Genomic DNA, 24,444 nt, shown 5'->3' with positions numbered 1-24,444 from the left:
AATAAAGGCAAAATAAAGTAAAATTTCTTTTTCATCGATCTTTTTGCTAAAAATCTCAAAAGTGCACATTTCCTTCCCTTATATACATAGAAAACATATAAAATTATTATATCATGGTCACGTCATTAGGTCCTCATAAAAGGACGCACGATTGTTACCTTTTCGGACGACATTAATAGACAATGAAGCGATGTTCACGCGACAATGATATCCGTGTGCCATTGTTAAATATTACTTATCACACGGACTGTCATATGGAATTTCTTTCACTTGGTTACTACCAGTCTTCAAGAAATACCAAGTATAAAATGTCTTGTGATTCTTTAACAAGACTAAACTCTTTAATTTATTACAACGCAATCTATGCTAGTTATAAAGTGAAGAGTGCACCTCTGTACGCATACAGTTCTGTTACATAAAAGTAGTATGTAACAGAACAGAACCGAGTAGATGGTAGAGTAATAGTGATAAGTGTGGGTGAAGACAGTATGTACGAAATGTTATTGTATCGGACCCGAATGTTAATTTTCTGCATCGCGTATAAATTGACGATAAATAAATAAATATAGCCTTTATCTAATAAGCTACATTGTATCTTACTGTATTTAGTTAATAACTAAATTTAGTTAACGTAAATGTAAACATGATCTTATTATTTCCTATTAGACACCGGTTTCTTGTTCGTTCTATAAACAAAATCTTGTATTATAACAGAAGAGTACTGTAATTAATGTCCGACTTAATGTGATAGTAACATTGCAGCGCTATACATTTTCTTTAAAGGCAAGATAAGCCAGATAACCTGGAACAATTAACCGGAAATTTAAGTTTAGTTGAGTCTGAGTCAAACTTTATTAAGTCTTAATTAATATATTTTAGGTCAATTAAATGTCAGTAAATGTATAGTTATCTTTAGGTATATATATGTAACACGTAACTATGTAGAAAATTTATAAATAATTATTGTGACTGGCAGAGTCTACGTGATCTTAAAGTCCATCCTCTTCTCACTGGAGCAATCAAGTAAAGGCCCTCTCAGGCGCGGAGACTTGTCGACGACAGTGGGTAGTGGAGGAAATTGTGCAGCGTCACTAACACGACCTTTAGAAATGAAGAGCGTGACAGAAGTTAATCGTCATAACACACAAAAGGATTAATTACGGAAGTAATTTCTATCCAAATAACAATTACGAATACAATAAATATTTGTTCGCAAAAGTATTAATTAACTCTATACCTTTATTGTTCTAGGTGTCTTTAATTATAAGTCATGGTTACTTCGACAATTAAGTCAAAATTGTTTTGTTAATGGTCGCCTCAAGCCTAGTAATGGAATATCCGCTACAATATTACAAGTAATTCTTTAAAATACAAGACATTTATTAAAAAAAAATAAAGTACAGATTTAATAATGATTCACATTAGAATTGGAGTTTGTTTAAATCAACCTGTTTTGGAACTTTTTACTAACTAGAATATCAATTTTGCGGTCGGTCCATGCACGACCCACTGTGGTTGTAAAACTAAGGGACAGCCAATGTATGTACCGTGCGGTTTGGGAATGTAGGTTTGTTAGGCCTTTACATAGATCGCTGAAGATATATAAGCAAAAGCAAGTTTATCTCAATGTAATTCAGGCTCAGTTTAGCTTTCAATGTCTGTATATATCAAAAGAATTACTCAAAAGAATGTTGACTATAGGAAATACTTACCTACTTCTTTCTAAATAAGTAAGTAGTAAGTTTCAGTAAAATAAAACATCTCTACAATTATCATGGTTTTCGTAAGTATTATTAGTAAATTTAACTGTAATATAGAATCTCGTGAGCTATTATTTCATAAATCTTTATGAAATAGATTAGTATTCCCGACTTGTTTGTAGAAAATTGTGTTCTCCCGTAGTCCATTAAAATTACAAGAGCGACCCATCGATATTGTTTTCTGCTTCAGTGAACGTTTTAATACAGATTAAAAGAGAAATTGTGTTCAGTAATAAATTATATTATTTATAGAGCCATTATAAGTTTAGAACTTATTATCGTTACTGTGGCAATTCTATATCGCAACATTTTCAATTAAACCAGGAGCCATCCTGTGTTTAAAAAGTCATCACGTCAGTCACGAAGAGAGGATATTTTTTTTTCTTAAAATCTTGTCTCGTCTCGATTCTCTAGAAATCTCTATGTATTACATCTCTGATTTTAAGAAATTTTGATTTTAAGATTTTGACCATATAAGCGCAGTTATGCGTGTTTTTGCCTATGACAAATTTGTTGTTGTCTTCGTATAAATTCTTATTTTCCAAATATGATCCATGTAAACATTACAATTACACAAATAAGAGGATTGTTTCACATTTATGGAAGTAATTTAAATACCGTAACCAAAAAACAATGAATTCGACAATATTGTTAACTTGTTGAAATTTTATAGTGTTTCACATTAACGTCAACTACAAAAAGTTTTTCAATGGGAAAATTTTAAATTTGGACAGCCCATTATGTAAATTTTGTGATAAAAGCACAAAAAATTATTTATAATATTACATGTGCGCATATCTAGTTTACTCAGTGAAGTTTATACTGACTACGTACATTTAAAAACAGTACTCAGGTGAAACGTAAGCTAAGTAATTTGCTTTTAACCTCGGTTTTAATCATAATTAAAAAATAATATATAACAATGCTTGTTGGTTTCGACTTCGAAGGGACTGACTTCTAGACTTGAGATCCAGATTGAAAACTTTTCCTTTATATTTTAAATTATAATAACATATTAACCACTTGTTCATTGATTAAGATTACACCTTATAACTTACTAACTGCTTAATCTACTCTTAGCTTAGGCTCTTTTGTCTTTCCAAAAACTTGTACTTAGTACTTATATAAAAATTTGAACTCGTCGGCGGCTTAATTAGCAATTGAAAAATTATTAATGAATCCCAGAAATGTGTGGATCCCATAAGGGGTCGCAGGACTTCTAAAAATCGCCTTTTTTTTAAATATTCAGGAATCAAGGTGAATACGTGTTTTTAGGCTTCCTCTTCATCCTCTTCCTCTTTTGGTTTCCTTCACAGGGCGAGCTAAATGGAAATTGAAAAAGAAAGAAACCATGACCATAGCGAACGGTACTACTTGATTTAGAGATTCGAGGATCGTACGCTAAACAACTATCGCTGTTCTACTTAAGACTTGCGAGTAATTATTATTAGGTTATTTTTTCAGAATAAAAGACACGACGCAATTAAAAGAAAATATATTTTGTTAAAATTTATTTAGTTTTTACGTTCATTAAATTCCAAAAATGTGAAAGGTTCGATTTCGTTCCACGATATTTGATCCAGTTTATAACTTTATTCTCTCTTTAGTTAAGGAAGTTTTTCTTAAGGATTCTTCGATATTTTATACGACAGACCTACTATGTTTATATGATATCCTTACAATATAAATCCCTTTACCAGAAATTAGAAACATACAAATCTAAACCGAAATATATGAAACGTTGGTATAATTTTTATCTGCGATAAAGAATGATGATATATGTCAAAGTTTGAAAAAAACCTTTTTTTAATTTTTTTCAGTCTAGTTAAATTTCATTCGTTTCTTATTTTGATATTTTAAACATTCTTTAATATCGATAAGTTTGGGTACTTTTGTAATAGTAATAATCTCTATGATTATTATAATTATAGTTCGTTCGACGTTCTACTTGCCAGTAATACTCACTTAAGCACCATATTTATGTAATCCGTTGTCTTTGTAAATCTCAACTCATTTAGTTTCGGTTTTGTAGTACCGTAGAAAATATGTAGTCTTCGCTGCAACAACTTCGTAGAATTTGATGCCTTTAATATCTTAGTACGTTTTCACACTTTCAAATTCGAAAATATAATAATTGAGTAAACATTATAATTATTCTTTATTTTCATTTGCACTTTGATAAGTTTAATAATTTCTTCCTTAAAAATAAAGTAAGAATAGAGCTTAAATACTTTTATTTTCATTTAAAAGTTTGTAGGCATCTATATTTATTAAATCGTTTTAATTAAAGCATCTGGTCGCCCTAAAGCGCAAAAAGCAATTACGGGACTTAGCTACCTGGTATTTAGCAGCTCGAAAGAAGACGCAATCCAAAAATTGATACTAGATTCGTACAAATTAAGCAACATTTTAATATCCTTTAAAATGTGATTGTATACTTTTGAGATAAGTAACAACGTATTGGTTCGTTTCTATTTTGATAATGAAGTATAAATACTGCTTTCATCTCCTTAACATAAATAAATAGCGATATATCTAATTTATAGAAGCTTATAATAACTAAACAAAATTAATATAATAAGTCAGCGAAATCGTTGATTCGTAATACAACGAACTCAAGTTTTTTAATTATTTTTAATATCCCTACTAGATGGCGCTAAACTATTTTAGTAATATAGAAAAAAATACATTAAAATTTATATATACATTCCTTAAAAAAAACAATTTTTTTAGTTTTAAAATTTTTTCATAATTTTCGCGTAATTTGAGATTTAAAAATTTGTTTTAAATCTCAAATTACGCGTCCTGTGGTTTTCAAGTATGGATAAAAAATTGTAAGCTGTCATTGTAAGCTGTCAATTGCAAGCTCATTTCTCAGAATCTCGAATTTGACACTTTCCAAGTCAAGTCTAGTCATTTGTTTGTGTTTCTATCGGCGCGTGGAAAAAATATTAATTAAAATGTCTAACAAAAAGAATAAGGTAGAAAATGTTAGTGATAGTGAAGAGGAACAAGAATTAGATAGCGAGAGGGATTCCGACGTTGATTCTGATGGAAACTATGTTGGTGAGAAGGTAATAACATAACCTAAAAGGCACATGCTCTTTATAACTTAACATCGTGATAACAGCCAACACACATAGCGGTTTTTCTAAATAAATACTAAGCAGGATAGATATGTTTTCGTCTATAAGGTTTTATAACGTTAGCAGTATTACTGTAAAACTAGATTTTTTACGACAGCCAAAATCAGGATTTTTCGAAATGTATCCGAGGTATCAATCAATTTTAATGAAAATTTTTGTGCTCGTAGGAACTCCAAGCAGACTTTGAAGGCAGGAATCCTGAAGACTGTGATTATCATGGAATTAAACAACTGCTAAGGCAGCTGTTCTTAAAATCAAATGTTGATCTGGGAGCACTAGCTCAAATCATTATTTGTAAGTATACATTTAAAAAGACTTGAAGTCCTATTTTGCTGTAAACAGAATTTCTACAAAAAAAATAATTTCAGCACAAAACTATGTGGGCAGTGTCGTAAAACAATGTTTGGATGATGGAATTGATGATGAAGACGATGATGTTGGCGATGGTGTATTTGGAGTTACTACACTTATCAATATCACAAAGAAAAAGGTAAATTTATTTATGAATTCAATTGATCAGTGTATAAAAAATTTGGTCTCCGTTTAAAACTATCCACGTCTCTGGTATGCCTTTAATTGACCACATGATTAGTCTATTCTTTAACTGAGATATCAAATATTTTAGATGGCACTTAATATTTATCATATTTAGTGAAATACTTCATTATTAATTATGGGACTTCACTTTCTTATCTAGATAATAATGCTTACAGGATGAGCAATGTATCAAACAAATCAGAGCTTTGCTAACCACACTAGCTAATGACAATGCTGATGACAAGACAAAAGCTCTAGTCAACAAGGTCTTGTCTGATGACGCTAGTCAAGTTGGGCTTATCATAAATGAAAGGTAATATATAAGTCCTAAATTTTTTGAGAATATACATAACTCACTTAGCTAAAGTATTACTAGTTTGTAGTACCAAAAATAGTAGAATTTTAGCAGTTGTTGTCTAAAATAAATTATAGAAATAGATAAACATATACATTTACCACAGCAGGTTAAAGTAAACATTTTTTCTAGGATCCTAAACATTCCAGCAGCTATTAGTGTGCCACTTTTTTCCTCATTGCAATCAGAGGTGGATAGAGCAGTAAAACGGAACATGCCCTATACATTCCAGTATCTTATATGGATTTGCAAAACTTATAAAACTAGTGGTAAGTCAAAGTATGTTTAATTTTATAATTAAATAAAATTATCTAATTAATGTACATACAACGTCAACAACTTAATTTCTAAAAGTATTGTTATACTCATTATTCCTTAATAACATTTTTGCTATATTTGACTTATATTTATTATTACAAAATACTTATCTTGATAATAAAATTTCTAGAAGATGAATCTGATATACTGTTTGCCAATCAAGAAGAAAAGCCTTTATTAGATGTGGCAATCTCTAACTTTGAAGTAGATGTAACTGAACAAGCGGAACTTTCTCAGTGGGAATATGAAGGAGGCGCTATGACACCATACCGGAAGGTATAACTTCAATTTGAATTGTTGTTCCTTAAAAAAATTGTAAGCTTGATTGCTAAAAATAAAATTAATAAAAATTTGTGCTTTGAAAACCTACTTATACATCAATTAATTTTTCTGTGCATTTAATACATACAAGCTAGGTCTAGGTTTCACTAGTTCATTATAGAAATTAATTTAAGCACCTAGTTATGCTATAATTAATCTCTATAAGATTAAAGTTATTATAGAACAAATACTTCTCAATTATTTAGTTTCAGTCTGGTGACAGCGAAGGTATTTAGGAACTTACGAAATATTAATTTCAGGTACTCATATTTGACGGCAGCAAATTGAATGAACTTATAAGGCTCATGAAAGAAGAGGTAGAGAGTGTTTAAGTCATAAGTTGCTGTTAAGTTATGCCATACAAATGTATCGTATTTTTCATATTTATAATAATAATTAAGTCTTAATAAAATGTGATGTAAGCTTTACTGCTTTATTATTTATAATAACTTTTTTGTTTAAAATAATTACTTAAAATTTGTTGTCAATATCAATTGAAAACCAGTTAAATTGTGGAATGGGGGGCCATATATCATAACTGACAATACTGACTTTCTTATAATAATACTTTATTCTGATATAAAATCATTGTCCCTTATCCTACATGATAATTTTACACTAATTCTAAGTGATATAAATTTTGTTTTAGTGAATTAAATATTTCGAGATTTAAGAATATGATTTAGCAATAACATAGGCGTCTTTCATCAAAAAATCCCTTAAAGAGCAAAGACCCTTCAAGATTTTTGTGTTTTGATCCATTTTCTGTATGTCTGTCTCTGAAAGTGTCTTGTCGTGAGCCAAGTATCCGTTGACGGCGTCTTCTGTCATCCAGTGTGCCGGTAGTTTGTGCATGTTAAAATGCGAAGGGTCTGGATTTGCTGGCATCGGGGTAAGAGATTTCTCCCATGGGGTTATGTACTTTTGCTCCGAGTGAAGACCTTCAATGTATCTGTAAATATTATGTGTGAATATTACTCTTCATGATGTAAATAATATGTAACAGTTAATAAATTAACAACTATGACTCCAGACTATGTTAAATAACACCAATATTTGTATGACATACAGATGCCTAAAAATTACCCTAAAAGCAGAAAGTTATATAAGAATAAATTTTCTATCTATACATTATTTGTAGATATATATATTTTACGCAACAGTATTTAATTCGCTTTCAAACTCATCGTACAGTCATATACGAGTTATATATTCCGGTTTTCTTGATACCATTTATATTATATTAGAGAAGATAAAAAAAGGTTACCTGATATATGTGTCGGAGTGTGTGACACGTTGCACCCTGGGTGGCGCGGAAACGAAAAGGGGCTCCAAGGCTGGTCGGTTCCCGGTGGGCGGCACTCCGCCTTCGCCGCAACCCGGGCTTGGCGTGCTGCGAGCCATCGGCGACATGCCCGAAAGAGATGCTACAAAAACAAGTTAAAACTCATTACAGAATTGAAAAAAATTAAATAATAAATTATGTATTGTAATATTTACCACCAGGTGACAAGACCCCTGCACGTAACGTCGTCGTGTAAGCTTTCGGTGGCTTCTTCGTCGAGGGAAGAAAGTTTCTGCAGATATTAAATTATACGTACTTAATTAAGACGAAATGATAAAGTGGAAATAGGTAAAGATTTTTGTAGTGCAATATAAGCATTAAAAACTTTCAGAACTGATAACGTAGTATTATAATAGCCTTTCTCAATTCGTACAAACAACGCCAGTGACGCCGCGCGGGTAAAGTACTACAAGGAGCCCCGACATCAGATAATTCGAAATGCAACATAAAAATATATGGAAATGTCTGTATGTGACGTCACACAAATTTGCCTGTAGACAAATATGAACGTTTATACACGACTATAGTGACGCAACTGACAATAGCTCCTGCTCTATCTTCCTTTAAATTTCTTCTGTACAAACATTACCTGTCCACATCGTATCCCTAACTTTCTTTCCAACTACTAACTGACGTGAGACTTATATTAAATTATCGTGATTTATGTGTCTTTTTACTTTCTATTTTTAGTGTAGTTTTTTTTTGTTGTTCCTGTTTTTTTCTTAATAACTCCCCTCCTCCCCCTCCTTTTGATTTAATTATCTTATGTTTAAGTGTTAATAAATAAATAGGGTCACGCCAAAACCTTTCGTCTTACCGTGAACGTTCATGTACGGCCGTCAATTTCCCATTGCCCTTGTTGATGTGCAAGTCCCGTACGTGTCGTAGAAGCCTTGGCAGATTTGGGAATGGCGCCTGTCCCTTACGTACGCGCGTGCACGTTCGCCATAAGCACGGGTACTCTTTATTCTCTGTAGCGTTTGCTCCGCTTCGGTAGTGTTGTTGCACGTGGCCCGCTGTGAGTGCGAATTTATCATTTTGTTTAAATATGTCCATAAAAAGGACGTCTTTAAAGGACATACAATGTGATTAAAGGTTTTTTTTAAATCCTTGTTAGTGATACAAAATAGACAGTTTTAAATAACCTGATTACCTACTATTATAAAAAAAAGTGAAAAGTAACTAACTAATAACTGTTAATATAATTCCAGAATGATCAGGTGAAGGCACCAAAAACATTACTTACGCTCCAATTTGCTTTTCTTTGTTTCAATAAATGTTCCAATCACTAGCAGCGTTAAAATGTTATGTCTTTAGTACATGGTATAATGTATTGCACACATTTAACACAATACAGATGTAATTATATGGATCCGTAGGTACTTACTATTTCCGCCTTCCCCAATGCAATGTTCCATACAATCATTTAGGTCCTCAAACTGGTAGTCACAAGTGTCCCATGCGCACTCGTACGTCATTTCCATCGTGGTCTGAAATAATGAGATAAGAAGTTAATTTGATGTGTAAAGCTTTAATAACAAATATAAATGTTATCAAAAACATACATATAAAATCTATATGTCATGGCCGGGTGCTAGACTCATTTGAAACGGTCAATACATGTAGTTGAATTTTCAATTAACGAATATTGACTTTGATTTAAAATTATACTTTCTTTAAAATTAAAAATCACTTCAATATAGAATTCAATTCAAAAATCAAGTATTCACTGAACTATTTTCACAGATGTAATCATTAGTAAGAACTTGTCCTTCGGCTACAGTCCGTCTTTCTTTTTTATTAAACAGAACTGAACAGACTTTAGACGGCCACAATCCTACGTGATGTTAAGTGAGATATGGCCTATTAGAAGACACGCCTCTCCAACAGATGCTTATTTAACCACTGCCTCTTCTAATAATTCTAAATCATTTTAGTTTTATTTATTAGAGCCTGATGTACAGTTACCCATAGGGACTTTCAATAACAGGAAACTCGCGAGTGCGTTTCAAGGTTTTTTTTCAGAAAAGAGAGAAAAGTCTTTCTTCGCTTTGGTTCAGAAATACTTTACTTGAGGTTTGGAGCGCAGAGTTGCCCCCTAGAATTATTTCATATGAAAAGCTGAACTCACATGTTGAGCAAGCTCTTTCATCTCTTCAGCGAGCCTTGCTGCTGTCTCTTCGTTGCACCTGGCAGCCCTCTCTTCCCAACTCTGCTTCGTCGATCCCGGCAGAGACCGCCATTCATTGCCGACTATTCGAGATATTTCACCTGAAAACACAACCATATTTATTGAAACATAAAACCATTAATCTTGCTTGGGATCATCTGTATCAGACCTTTAATTATACAGAAGTTAAGAAAAAAACAAAGAGAGCCGAGAATTTCTGAAACTATATTACGTTCGAGGAAAGGTAAACAATCCAGCAATCCTTCAGTGCCCAGTACCCTCAATAAAAATAATTTAAGGAATTGCATAGATTTACTGTTTTGAATTGTGACGTCAGTTCATATACTGTAGGAAATAGTCTTTTTGTATATGTTTTACTCAATTACTGTTTAACGAGATGTTTTTTCTGTACATATATTGTTTGTATGTGATATAAATGTAATAGTTACCGCACTGCAGTTATCATATATATAATGAGAAATTAACAAAATATGCATTCGAAACAACGGCCTCCTGTAGCTTTTTAACCGACAACAAATAATAGTCTCGTCCAAAACATATCGATATTAAATAGATAATTCAATGTTTTCATTGATTTAAAAGACTGTTTAGATTTGCAAACATATATCATTAAAATAAGCTTTTCTTTAACTGACAAAGCTAATATGATAACACATACTTGTTAGTATTGTCTTGGAATCATTTAAAAGGTCTTACCAAAAGTACACTCTGGGTTATTAGCGACAATGGCTTTGCGAACTTCACTTGAATAAAGAATATATCCAGTGACGATCTTCTGCTTCTGATCTTTCTTCTTCTTGCCTGTTGTGGGAGTAGAGGAAGTGTTACTCTTCTCTTGTGTCGGAGTTTGGATGAGAGATGGATTGTATGGATTACTATTACCACCTGAAAGAAATAAGTTTTAGTTACATTGTCTAGTTGGTTTACCAAACATTATTAATATATTTTTTTTGTGCCTTCATTCAAACCTTTTTTTTAAATTATCGTTATATCTTCACTCCCATATTAGATACATAAATCTAGTTTCACCGATTTAACCGATTCAACATAAATTCAATTCGATCGAAAGGGACAAAAGAGTTCAATTGGGTCATTTTATGATCAGAAAAAAATGGGTAAAGTATGGAATTTTAAAGTTTTAATTAATAATTACCATTAACTTACCAATTGACAAAGGCGTTGCGGGTGACGCTAAGGAATCGTCGAGAGAGTTCTCCAAAATCATCTCCACGTCCTGACTGCCTATTGTTGTGTTTATGAGATTCGTGAATTGAGGCTTTACGTCCTGGAATATTTAATTAACTTTTAATATATATTAGATACATTTTTAAATTAAAAATGTTTTTATTCTGAAATAGCCGGAAACTTACATCTTTAAAATACTGACTAAATATAATGAAACTATATAATAGAAGTAATAAAATTAATTTAAGAATGAACTTCGTCTCTAACTAGTTTCTTTAAATATATGTATTATCACGTCTACCTACCATGGAATCAGAGCTATGAGGATTGTACGTTTTCTGCGCAAACGCAACTGCCGTTGTAACTTCTTGCGATGATGCAAGAGCGGGCGGACCCAGCGATTTGGGAAAGTAGTATATCTGAAAAAAATTGTTATAAATACTATATTAGCATTAGCGCCACTTTACCTGAATTAACTTAATTTTTGGTAGAGCCTTCTAACTAAAAAATACCAGACCTTTTGAAATCTAATGAAGGATAGCATTTTTATCTATGTGTCTTAAATATTTTCAATAAATAAAACTGAATTTAGCACGTTCTTAGTGTATACAACGAATCATATGTACTTTAGTTTTTCTAGAAACATTTAGTAATTTATGTATAACATTTACGCAAAATGAATGGATAGAATAACTAAAGTAAAGAAAGAAAACACTTTTTTACCGGATTAAAGCTATGTACTATTATAAACTTATAATTATTTTATATAATTTTAAATTTCACGATGTCACAGTGACCACGCACGCTATAAAGCACGCAAAACGTCGGAAAAAAATGAAATTATGTAAAAAACATCTAAGTTTATTATCTTATCATAATAAGACATAGCTTCAATCAGGTAAAAAGGTGTTTTCTTTCAATGTGTAAAACCTATGTTAACAAAAGACAATACTATAAACGAAAGAAGAGAAAAACAAATGAACGCTTACTTCATCAACAGTGACGTCTTTCGTGTGTTCAAACTTCCTCAAACCAGACTTCAGTTTACGCGCAATGCGATTGGATTCGTCGTAAAGCGACTCGCACACGTATATGTCGTTCTCTGAAATCTCTGTAGGGCGACCTAGAATTTTACATATCTTAATATTTGCATGCAAAAAATATATTTTTTGCTAAAAAGGCATGTACAAACTTGCAGAATTCCACTTCAAAAAATTTAGCTTAATAGCAAAAAAAATATCCATTTTTGTTAAACTTTTGTTTTAATAATTTTAGTAAAAAACTTACATTTAAGATAATCATCGTAATCCAAAACCGAACACTTCCCAACAATGCCTACTAACGGGCTGGTGTCGTGTAGCGTTGTTAACAGCACTTCTTGTTTATAGAAAGGCTGAAAAAGATTTATTATGTGATAATGATAGACTTAATAATTTAATTTATTTTTCGAATGTAGAAATATTCATTGTTTTGCTGTATCACAATAATATTTCATATTTTTGAATCATTTGTTCAGTCACTACAACCATAGAAAATGGAGGACCATGAACCCTTAACGTTGCTCTCAAGTCGTGATTTACCAGCTACCAGAGTAAAAATATTCAAGCAACTTTTTTATTATTATTAAATCTCATGCCAGCATTTACTATTTCGTTCCAAGGAGAACTTATTACATTATCGTTAATTATTAAATATCGCTCGTACTCGGACTTACCTTGTTTATGATATTGGATACCTCTGCCGGGAAAATAAAGAATGGACCGCGGAAGTAGCATTTATTACTAAAACAAAAAATAAATTTCTTTACATAACACCAATTATTTAGACGACAGTAATGTGTCTATTCCACTAGTTTTTTTTTATAATAAAAATAGTAATAAAGTTATGTATAGAAGATAAAAACAATATTTGTATGGCAGCGATTCCGAGCGAATAAAAATTTGACAACACACAGTGTCAGATTTTTTTAGCATTATTAACATTTTTACGTATTAAAAATATTTCATATTGATTTATATATGTGTATACAGAAAGGTTGAAAGTAATTTGGTTTTATATCTGACTCACTCTCCAGTCTCCCAAATAGTGTCGACCTGCGCGATGAGCTGAGTCCCGCCATCAGTGACGACGTACACGTAGTCTCCGGTCTTGATGACGCCCGAACACACTGTATTATACTGTTCATAGTATGTGTTCTCATCGTCCGTACCAAGAGGGTTGTACATTACTACGTCCTATAAAAACAGAGGCAAACATTAAAATAATAATTAAACATAAGTTTTTTAAATTATTTACAGCTACAAATAGATATACTCTCTATTTATTCGGATTTCACAGAGAGTTACTAAAGAGTTTTAAAATTAAAAAAATTTAATCAAAGAAAACTCTACAAATTTGCTTAATTGCCATGAAAAAAGCTTCAAATGATAAATTATCTTTTTATTTACAATAATAATAATAACAATAATGGTACATACCGGTCTTTCCTTCTCTTGGACATTCTCCAATACCTCAAGTTCCGCCAACTCGTCCTTATGCTTCTCAACGCGTTCACGGAATACTGACACTGTTCTATTGGGTTCCAATGGTACCTGAAGTTTAACAGATACATTTTGTTATCAATCACTTATCACACCAAGGAAAAGAAATAATTGTAATTTCATAACTGACTTCAGTCCCGGTGAACTTATCACCTACATATATGTCGGAGAATGAATATTTTAAAATTCCCGCCACTTTGAAGTTAGTCGTAGAATGCGGTGTGGCATGTAAAGAAAGACTGTCAACGTTCACAATTGACAATGCCTAGTCTGTGTGATCTACCAAATGTCAGTGGCGCGTCTCATTCTAGCAAATTGTGTTTACACTGTGATGAAAACAGATAAGAGCACTATGGTAGTGGTAGGTACTTTAGGTGTGACACTCACCTCCCGTGGTAAAAGTGTAGCCTCTTTCTCAGCGCCTTCCCAAACCTTGATTTTCTTGAACCAGCGATGCTTTGTATTGTATCTGCTCTCACAGACATACACATCTTTGTCAGCATAACCTGGTTATGACAAGGATTTTTTATCAAAAATCTGCATGTATCAAAAATGTGCAAAAGATTTATTAGAGAAAGAGCATACGAAACATATTAGGAATAATAAATTCTTACTTTAGAAGAAAGTTCCTTATAATGTAATACAAGGGATTAGTATGAATATCAAACCTTCAGGCCTAAACTTGAAGTACTCCTTGACATTCATAACATAACACCGTCCAATCACATGTTCCAAAGGCACACTACGGTGAGTCTCAGTCTTGAACACTTCCTGTTGAAGGAACTTGCGCGTGCGCACGTGGAACGTTTCGTGCGGGCTGAAAGTTTTATGTGACAATTAAAAATTATAAGAAAGAAATCGACAAACACTCATCCAAGAACCAGTTTATCTTGCTAGAAACAGTAAGGTCCTCATCCAAAAATCAATACATTATTTATCCTATAAATACTGAACTTTTTAGTAAAACTTACCGGAAATACACGTTAGCGTAAACCATAGGTACATTATCCGTATTGGTGAACAGCCTCTCGATCTGCACAATAGTGGCTTCTTTTGTACCACGTTCAGGCTGGATATACACAAAGTCTCCTTTTCCATATTGTGTTTTGGGAGGTGCACCGCCTGATAGAAGGGATTCGTCTGTGCTCGATCTAAAATATTTCTCTTCTTCAATTGTTGTTCAAGTAGAAGTTAAAATATATTCTATTCAAATATTTTAATGACTATACAGAGTATGTTAGTATGATTCATCAATTGCTTATCACTGGCTTAAAGCTAGCCTTTAATACATACATTAGTTAATGAAACAAAGAAAGAGTTACACGACATATACGTATATATACGTAGCAAAAAATATACGTAGATATAATTTTTCATCAACATAGACTTTCCTAAGTCATAGTTACTTTAACTAAAAATTAATACAATTCGTTAAGCATTTGTATTTCAGGACTTTCTGACACATACCTGGTCTCGTCATCTTCATCGTTCTCTTGCAACAGCTTGCACTGTTTCACCAGTTCCACTGACGTTGTCATGGTGTCTCTTGTGAAGTTCAACGCTGGAGTAACCAAAGTGTTACGACACAGAATGTCACGTTGTTCTATATAATAGGCCTGAAGCTCCACAGAATCTTCGAAGATTTGACTGTCTGTACGTGATAGTCGACGGGCTCTGAAAATCATTTTAACCGACTTAAAAAACGTGTATTTTTTCCGACCAAAAAGTTGATCTTCATATCTTGTATACAACTAAATAACAGTTTATACATTACATTCTTAGTCAATACTAATATGAAATATGTATATTTTATAATTTTTTGTAAACATATTATAATTTGTTTTGGATTTTTTTCGAGATGGTAAACATAAAATTAGCCAAGTAAATTTTGTAAACGTAAACTCATGCTTTCGTCTATCAATTACGGAGTTTAACTTAACACAGTAATGTTTTAAAATGGCATGAAATAGTTGAAACTGTAACACAAACCTCTCAAAAATAGCGAACATGTCTTGTTGGAAGTGATCCAACCGTTTGTATAGACCCTTGTCGAGCCTACGTTTGACAAGGTCCAACGAAATGGCGCGCACTTTCTCGCCATTCGCCGCTTCATCGTGTTCCGGAAGTTCAGCCATACTATCTGAGTAACACCTGAAATATTATAATAAAGCATTGTAAATCTGGCCTTTACTTCATTAGTACGATGCAGATACTAAATCTGCACAGAACAGCATAACAGTCTTCTCGTTCGATTTTCATTAGCTTTTTTCAAAAATGTACGTCAATATTTACTACCTACGTACGTAGTCGTCTACGTACTACTGATTTAATGTATGTATATAAATATATTACCTTCCTTCCTCGTCCTGGTGATTGTAGACTGTAGTGAAAAGATTCAGCAGGAGATCCTGTACGGCCACTGGCACATCTGGTACTGCATCGTCATCCTCCCTATAGAAAATATGTCAGTAAATGAAGACAAATGCTACAAAACTCGCTAAAATCAGATAAAGTTTTAGTCTGCCAAACAAGCGCGACTTTGGTATAAATATCGGCTTAATGTTATTAGTTAAGTTATAAATTTAAACATAATATTTTCTTAAAGGAAAAACATGAGCTCCAAGAAGATTTTTCAGGCTCTAAGGTTAAACACCTTTAGTGATTTTTAGTGTCTTTGTACTCTAAGTTGAATTTAATTATAAGAAAAAACAAAAATGTTATATATAACTTGTCAAGTAGTCTTTTTATATACTACTTGTAATTACAAAATCCCTTATCTAATTAACGGATTAAAATAACATTATTTCTAACCTTAACATTTGCTTAGTCTGCAAACAAACTCTTTGCAGGATCAAGGCGTCCTTATATATCTGCGAATCTGGCTCGTTATATTTGCAAGCGTTGTCGAACATTAGTATGAAGTCCGATGCCAACTCGTTTACCGAGGTGTAAACACTGTTCTTTAGTTTGTGGGCGATTCGTTCCATGTCTATGGTATTTTTTATAAGCTCGTAGTAATCTGGATATTCCGTTTTACTTGGAAGCTTCATGAATATCAGTGCTAATTGTCGGTTAGCTAGAAAATAATACAATAGTACTTGTCTATTAAACACATTTGATGTTCCAGTTAAAATAGCGACCGGGATAACGCAGCGCGAGCATAATCATAAATAAGACATCTGTCAATGAAACTTGGTAATCAAAAATGAACTTAGGAAATTCACGTTTATATCAATCCAAAAAGTTCAAAACTCGCAAAAAAACAAAAGGCGTACTTAGTTTAAATCAAAACTAAGGATTAATTATTAATGGAGAATGCATAAATAATCTGCGTAAGACGTTTTGTACGTAGTTGGCATTATACTAGTGTTGACAGGTTATGTCAAATTAAAGATAAAAATAATAGCTGAATAAAATATACTATATTTAAATACTCAAATCAACAACACCTCAATTGAGATAAGTAAAGAGTGTGGTAACTTTGTGCCATATCAGAACGAACACCGGACAAAAGCATAGACAAAAATGCAGTAAAAAATACCTTTAGGATCTCTATAATCCCTGATTGCGTCATACAATGTGCGTAATTTCTGTTCAAAGGGCGTGAGCTGGCGGGATTTGGCTGGCTTTATGGTCTTTATCGGAGTTTTCCTTTCGACGCAACTGTTCAATTCCTTCACCTTCTCATTCAGCACGCGTTCTAATAGATTTGCGTCCTGCAACAAACTTTTAATCTACAGAACTTGTAATGGTTAACATAAAAGGTGAAAATAATGTAGTGTTTAGCAGAAATCACGTGAGATAAAGGGCAATATACACACACACGAAGGAGCTATCTATCCAACTAGGCTACTCGAATTATAGGCAAATATAGTTGTCGGCAAAACTACCCAGAGTTGGGTAGTTTTAACTCATGAAAGAAATCACTTACTATATTTCGGTCGAATGTTGTATGACTATAAACTGCATGCATTAAGACGTCAAGGTTTACATCGTATTGTGGAATATACAAAAAACAATTTGTATTTGCACAACAACAAAGATTTTGTAATGGTTAAAAATAAAAAACCGTTTCATAATAAATAATCATTATAGTCTCGTTGCTCTATTTGATTATGTTAATAGAGATAAAGACAGCATCATGTACTAAAATGTTCATTTAAAAACTTTAAAATATTTTTTAAACAAGTACACTCGAACCGACAACCACTAAACACCATTTATTAAAATTCACTCGAAAGACAAGCTTTACATTCACGGCATATTATTTAGTACGCCCATGAGCGCCGGCTTTACATACCTTTACGATAGACTTCTGCTTGTATGGCATCCTCTTCTATAAACAATTATGTTAGTGTTAGACAAAATAAAAATGATGCATGATAAGGTTAGATAATGCAGGAACTATGAAAAGTGATGAAATTAAGAACACATACTTAAAAAAATACAGCTATCTTTGTCTCTACGTGCTATACATATATTTTAACAGTAATATTGACATAAGCACTTACCCCCTTTTTCATAAAAGTAAATTTAGGCTAAAATCTAGATATTTAAGTGTGCATTGATGGACAACTTAAGAGTCGAGATTTAGCTCTGACACTTGTCAAAAGCTCTTTGGAATTGGCTCTTACATCTGTCGCGTGGTCACATAATTTTGACAAATGAGAGCATAAGTTCACACAAATCTTATCTTACCTATAAAATTAAGTTTTAAGAAACTCATTTTTTATTTATTTTACGACAATGACTCCCTTTGCATTAGCATTCGCAGGCGGTCATAACAAAAAATATCCATAAATGTTAGTAAACAGCTACGGGCTAATACTAGCTAACTACAGTGGATTCTCAAACATAAATCCTACCTCATAAATCATAGATCCTTCTTCGTTAAACTGACGACAGTTTGAGAACATCAAGCGGAAGTCTGAGACCATTTCATCCACGGAGGTATAACGATCGCTCTGTTAGAAATTATTAAATATTATAGAAATTAATTAGGAACTAATGTTATATAGATTTTTTATTATTATTACTAGCTGCCCCCGCGAACTTCGTTTCTCGTTAACATGACTACTTAGCCTACCTGTAGTGCATAGCAACATGGCACATTTTGCTATAAAAACAAAGAAAACTAAAAAATAATAAAAGTTTAGGGGTGGACCACCCTTATCAATTAGGGTGTAAGAATGAAGGGTCGAGCGTATGGCAACCCGGAGGAGTATGGCAACGAACATTGTGACACAAGAATTTTATATATTACATAAATTTAATTACCGCTTTAGGGTGGATTTAATAATTTGGTTTATTTAAGTTTTCTTATTTCATGTATACTCTTAATGAAATGAAATGTTAATAAATTAATTTACATAATTCTAATGAAGTATTAGAATAAATTTGAAAGCATTTAGTAAAATAAAAATATTATAATAAGTTTGTGGCTTTGACACAAGAAACTTTAAGTTTAATATTACATTTATGTAATTTAAATTGTTTCTTGTCTCATTTCAAAAGGGCGTAAACACAATTAGACAGAAAGACATGAAAAAGTACTTAAGTCAAATTTTGATTTACCTTGATATTAGCCTCAATAGTTAGCATATCAATGGGCCGGTCAATAACATTATAGTATTCGGGATACAGCTTCTTGCTCGGTTTCTCCATGAAGAGGAGCATGGGCTGTCTTCCATCAGAGCACGTAAATTCCACCAACTGCTTGGAGATGTAATGCAGTTTCTTCTTCAGCGGCATATTGGGTTTGAGAGATGGTGATGGGGACGGTGATGGTGCGACAATTGGATTTACGCGTGGACGACCTGACAATTTAATATTGATACATAAAAATATTTTAAAGAACGAATGCTAGGAAATATATTTTATTTTGTTCCCGAAACCCTTTTCCAGGTTGTAATAATAAAATGTGTATTAATTTCATTATAATTTTAGGACCGCCCGAATTTCATAACGCCGTAAGGATGGCCGTATCAGAATGTTTAAACAAACACAATTCAAAAATATGTATCGCATATTGCAGGGAAGCATTGCATATAGTAATTTAAATGGTTCTTTTTTTACCTCTAGGTCTTGGTGTAGCTTGTGATTGGTTCTTAACAGATGACAGGCTTTCATCATCGCTGGAGGAACTCTGTACGATATCTAGCAACTCTTGGACTCGCTGCTGCATTATTCTGCGAATGTAAAATGAATATAAATTTTGAAACAAATATTCACCTGCAATAAAACTATAGAGCATATATATAAAAATGTATCCCTATTTCCCTTGGTCACGGCATCACGCGTGAACGGCTGGTCCGATTTCGCTAATTCTTTTTTTGTTGTGTTTGTTATTGTCAGGAGAGGGTTCTTATGAAAGAAAAAAATAAGAAAAGTTCGCGGAAAATTGGAAAATATAAGAATACTTAATCATCATATTAAGTAATCCTGACTTTTGTTACGATAACAAATTAGTTTTTCAGTGCACAGTACTTTTACAATCCAAACTTTTTTCATGTAACCTTATGGCGTTTGACATAACTTTGACAGAAAGCGTGCAAAACAAATGCTTCGATCGGAGTTATTATATTCTTAATCAATATTGATAATTAAGACAGGACGTCTGTCGGGTTCGCTAGTAAACAATAAACAATTTACGCTCTTTTTCATTTGCTGCATACTTTGAACAATAAGCCGAACTATTAGTAGTTTACACTAGGCTTTCTGTATAAAACGTGGCTTTAAGCGTAAATATTAAAAAAGGTATAAAAAAATCATAATTAATTATTATTCTTTATACACAGATTAATCGTAAGACAGATGACACACAGAATTAAGAATGCTAATTAATACATAAAAATCGTTACGTTCGTTAACGTTATCAAAAGCATGGCACTTGAAATTATAAACATTTAAATGTAATTTTATAAGGTTAAAAGAATTAAAATAATTTGTGTTGGACAAATAAATTATTTGGAATTATTTATCTTGAAAGGTAAAAGACCTCTGCTGGAAGTTGATTTGACAGCCCCTCATTTCGAAAAAGAAAATCCCTAGAAGTGGACTGAGAAATCCATCCAGCCAACGAACTAAACTAATTTACAGCAACGTATAAAGATAACGATTGGATATTAAACAACCTTGTCCAACAATTACCTTTGCAATTTAACAGCATCCTTGTAAATCCTTGATGTGCTAAGATTATACTGTTTAGCGTTCTCAAACATAATATTCATGTCACCAGCCACCTCCGACAGAGTCCCATAGTTGCCTCGACGTATTTTGTTCTTTATTTGATTCAAAGATACCGGGTTCTTGATTTCTTTATAGTAGTCCGGGTGATCGCGTCTCGATGGAAGCTTCCAGAATGGCGAAGCTAGTGGGGCATCTACAAATGTTATTTTTGTCCTCTCCTTAAATATAGTCTTAAAAAATGATCAGCTTGACAAACGTCGCCGAAAATATAATATTGAAAACAGCTTGCGGCTAACACTGCTCTTTAATGTGTAATTAAGAATTTAAGACAGAGGTAGTATTACATATTTTTTTTATTTAATATAACTATTAAGACAATCGATTTGAAATAACTTTTGAGACATTTGAGCCGTTCAAATGCCGATATTTTTCCTGGAGTTTTTTAGTTACGTCACGTACACAGCAGCCCGTGTTTGTTTTCTATAATCATATGAGTTATCTCAAAAAATAATCGAGACAAATTTTAAATATATGCATAAATACGTTTCATACCTAAGTGATGGCAAAACTTAATTTTGGCTTTAGAAAGCCAGAAAATTAACGACGAGAATGATATCAAAATCTTTAAGTTCATATTTGCAACCTATATAGGTACCGTCCAACCACTTTTGAACTGAAACTTCTTCTGCTTAGCTTTATACACTAAGTCGATTTCATTTACTGGTATAACCAAACAAACACGAATATGCAAAATTCAATAAAGTTATTAAAACAATTTTAGAAATTTTAATATTAGAGTAACCCTACAAGTCTTCATAAGTTTCAAAGTTGGGCCTTAACACTTAGTATGACTTCTGTATGGCAAATTGATAATCTATTTAATTTAAAGATAAATAGTAAAAAAATCTTACCACCTGGGCCCATATGATTCCAGACAGATTCTAATAACTTCCACTGAGGCGAATCCTCATTCTCATTCTTATCTTCATCACTTTCGCTTTCGTCTGAAGGCTGAAATGTTTTACCTCGACCCTTAAACAGTTTGAAATGCTTTTAAGATTTTTGTTACATGATCATAAGATTAACTTTATTTTCCTAGAAGTAATCAATATATATATTTAGTTATAGATATTGTCATTATTGTGACTGAAAAAATGTATAGTAAAAACATGAAGTTCAGTACTTTTCTTATAAATTTATCTATATTTACCGTAACAGAGGGCTCTCCATCTGATCCAGGGGGTTCCATGATGGCCATAGTTCTACTAGATAAAATGGGAACAACACGTGATGATCTCTTACTGCGAATACGCTCAGACACTTTGGGTCGTCCATGCTGCTCAATTTCTTGCTTACGAGTTTGGATTATCTGAAAATAGTATTTAATATTAAACACATAGATATAGAAATTATAATGAAATGGGATATAATGGGATCTGAGTTGTTAAAGATTTATTATGTTTACAAATATTATTTTGTTAACAACATAACTAATGATAAATTCAATAAATATTAGGCATGTACATTGGTTTAAGGTAACAGTTGTTCAACTTCTCAATCTTTTACACAAACAAATCAATTTTTAAGTTCTTAACTGAAATAGACCATGCAGTACAAAAAAACACTTACTTTCTTCAACATTTTTGCATCTTTATATATCTGGCTGTAGGGCTCATTGAAGAGACAGGCGTTCCGAACCATTAACAGTAAATCTTTCTCCAAATCACTTAAGTTTGAGTATTCACTTGCTTGTATCTTTTGCGCTATAGTTTTGAGGTCAATAGGAGTGTCTATTACATTGTAGTACTCAGGGTAGCGTCGTTTTGATGGAAGGAATTGGAATGCGCTATAAAGTGGTCGGCCATCTGCATTTGCTGTCATAACCTAAAGGCAAAAAGAAATAAAATACAAATATATTTTTAATCCTAGTACATTTATTTGCTAAATCCAATTTTTTACATTTAAATTATTTAAGACACTTACACCATTAAAAAGTTCTTCAAAAATGCTGTCCTCTTCATTATTTGTGGAAGTTTCTGACATATCTTCAGCCACATCTGATCTGCGACTTGATGAGCTTGTACGAGATACCTTTGGAACTTTCACTTCTTCACCTACAAGATTGTAAATCATTCAACATGTGTACTATACACATATACCAATCTAAATGTTTACATACTGCCAACATTTACAAGCTTACCACTTTCAAGACTGTGTCTGGTTTTTGTATACAATTTCCACAATCGGTTAGCATCTTTATATTCTTCTGACTCCGGCTTATAAAAAGCTTTAGCATTGTTTACTAGGAGTTCAATATCTGCAGACAACTCATCTATATCCTCATATGTATCAGTTTTTAGTTTCTGTTGAACCTAATCCAACAAACACATATACTATTTATATATACTTATTTCTAATAAGCCAAACTATATATATACATAGAAATTTTGAAAAACTTAGATTTTTGACAATTAGCACTGATCCATAACCTGATTTTACTAACTCTAGGTGAATGCCATGAATCAGATTAGATGTTGTAGTTTAGCAAAATACCGTAAGCTATAATTATGAACAGGGTATTGGATCAAATTCTTTACTGTATTTAACTCACCCTAAGAAGATCAATTGGTTGAGATACAACTTCATAGTACTGGGGCTCTTGACGTCTTTTAGGAGCTCTGATAAATGAGTCGCACAGAAGAGTTCCATCTTCCTTCTTGAATGAACGAATTGTGTCATACAATTGTTGACATATTTCACCCTGCAAGGTATTTATTCATTTAAAATTAAAAAAAACTTTTTTTAATCCTTTAAAATCAAAATAAATGCATATTAATTGCTGCAAAAATATGTGCTACAGTTTCCATATAGCACCTAGTAAAAAAACTGGTGTCCGTGCTTACCGGTTCCAATTTTTTCTTCTTGCGTGATGGTGGTGGGCCTGGATTGCTCAGCTCAACATCATCACTATCATCTCCATCAGCTCCTCGGCTTGCAACAGACGATGCACGACGCCGCTTACTCATATTGGGACGCCGAAAGAAATTATTTTTGTAAAGCTAACACTCGTACACACGTAGTACTTAAATACCAAAGATTTTTAAAAACTTCACGTTACTTCTTCTAACGAAAACAAAACGGTTAGTATGATAATAACAACATATTTTTGTTAAAATTTACGTCTACTTTATTTAGAACAATTGCGCCATTCGACGCATTTGATTCTCGAGTCTCGACGGCTATTCGTTTAAAAGCTAAGTGACAAATGTAAATTGACATATGTAATATGCATATCGAAACTATGGTCAACAAAAATTTGTTGCAATTTAAGTATTTGTATTCTGTTGACTAAAAACTATATTGTATATTTAACAATAGATAAAGGGATAAATACATGAAAAAATCAATTTATGATTATGAAATGAATATTATATTAGATTTTATGTGTAAATTTAAAAATTCATGTCAAATACTCTCACTAAATAACACTTTTATTCTATAATCTAAATAATATAATTTCACTATATTTTTTTATCGTTTTTGTTGGTACCCACATAA

At 32.4% G+C, this 24,444-nt stretch overlaps 2 protein-coding genes across 6 annotated transcripts; one reads left to right on the top strand and one right to left on the bottom strand.

Moving 5' to 3' along the window:
- Window positions 1–4,649: 4,649 nt before the first annotated feature.
- Window positions 4,650–6,865, top strand: LOC123718686 (protein BCCIP homolog). The gene is made up of 7 exons (XM_045675435.1): window positions 4,650–4,834; window positions 5,074–5,200; window positions 5,275–5,396; window positions 5,620–5,756; window positions 5,931–6,067; window positions 6,247–6,392; window positions 6,698–6,865. Exons 1-7 carry the CDS (start codon window positions 4,721–4,723, stop codon window positions 6,767–6,769), a joined length of 855 nt encoding a protein of 284 aa, XP_045531391.1. The 5' UTR covers window positions 4,650–4,720; the 3' UTR covers window positions 6,770–6,865.
- A 46-nt stretch (window positions 6,866–6,911) lies between these two features.
- LOC123718435 (protein polybromo-1) lies at window positions 6,912–24,121 on the bottom strand. Of its 5 annotated transcripts, none has more exons than XM_045675226.1 (34): window positions 23,790–24,121; window positions 23,498–23,647; window positions 23,087–23,258; window positions 22,870–23,000; window positions 22,516–22,770; window positions 22,097–22,255; window positions 21,801–21,897; window positions 20,848–21,067; window positions 19,774–19,886; window positions 19,273–19,514; window positions 18,564–18,662; window positions 17,240–17,414; window positions 16,510–16,774; window positions 16,051–16,149; window positions 15,688–15,849; window positions 15,166–15,372; window positions 14,670–14,849; window positions 14,367–14,515; window positions 14,086–14,204; window positions 13,636–13,749; window positions 13,226–13,392; window positions 12,873–12,939; window positions 12,446–12,551; window positions 12,148–12,281; window positions 11,464–11,577; window positions 11,138–11,258; window positions 10,670–10,858; window positions 9,914–10,053; window positions 9,170–9,272; window positions 9,029–9,070; window positions 8,600–8,798; window positions 7,938–8,014; window positions 7,705–7,864; window positions 6,912–7,389 (listed from the first exon to the last, which is right to left on the bottom strand). In XM_045675226.1, exons 1-34 carry the CDS (start codon window positions 23,910–23,912, stop codon window positions 7,107–7,109), a joined length of 5,133 nt encoding a protein of 1,710 aa, XP_045531182.1. In that variant the 5' UTR covers window positions 23,913–24,121; the 3' UTR covers window positions 6,912–7,106. The 5 variants fall into 5 exon arrangements, with proteins under 5 accessions (XP_045531182.1, XP_045531009.1, XP_045531098.1 ...); XM_045675053.1 differs by having other exon boundaries at window positions 6,913–7,389; window positions 21,801–21,918; XM_045675142.1 differs by having other exon boundaries at window positions 6,913–7,389; window positions 21,798–21,897.
- Between the last annotated feature and the right edge of the window lie 323 nt (window positions 24,122–24,444).

This window comes from Pieris brassicae, chromosome 1 (assembly GCF_905147105.1).
Source record: "Pieris brassicae chromosome 1, ilPieBrab1.1, whole genome shotgun sequence".
Taxonomy (NCBI): Eukaryota; Metazoa; Arthropoda; class Insecta; order Lepidoptera; family Pieridae; genus Pieris; species Pieris brassicae.
The sequence above is the reverse complement of the archived record's forward strand: the minus strand, read 5'-3'. Positions and strand labels throughout refer to the sequence as shown.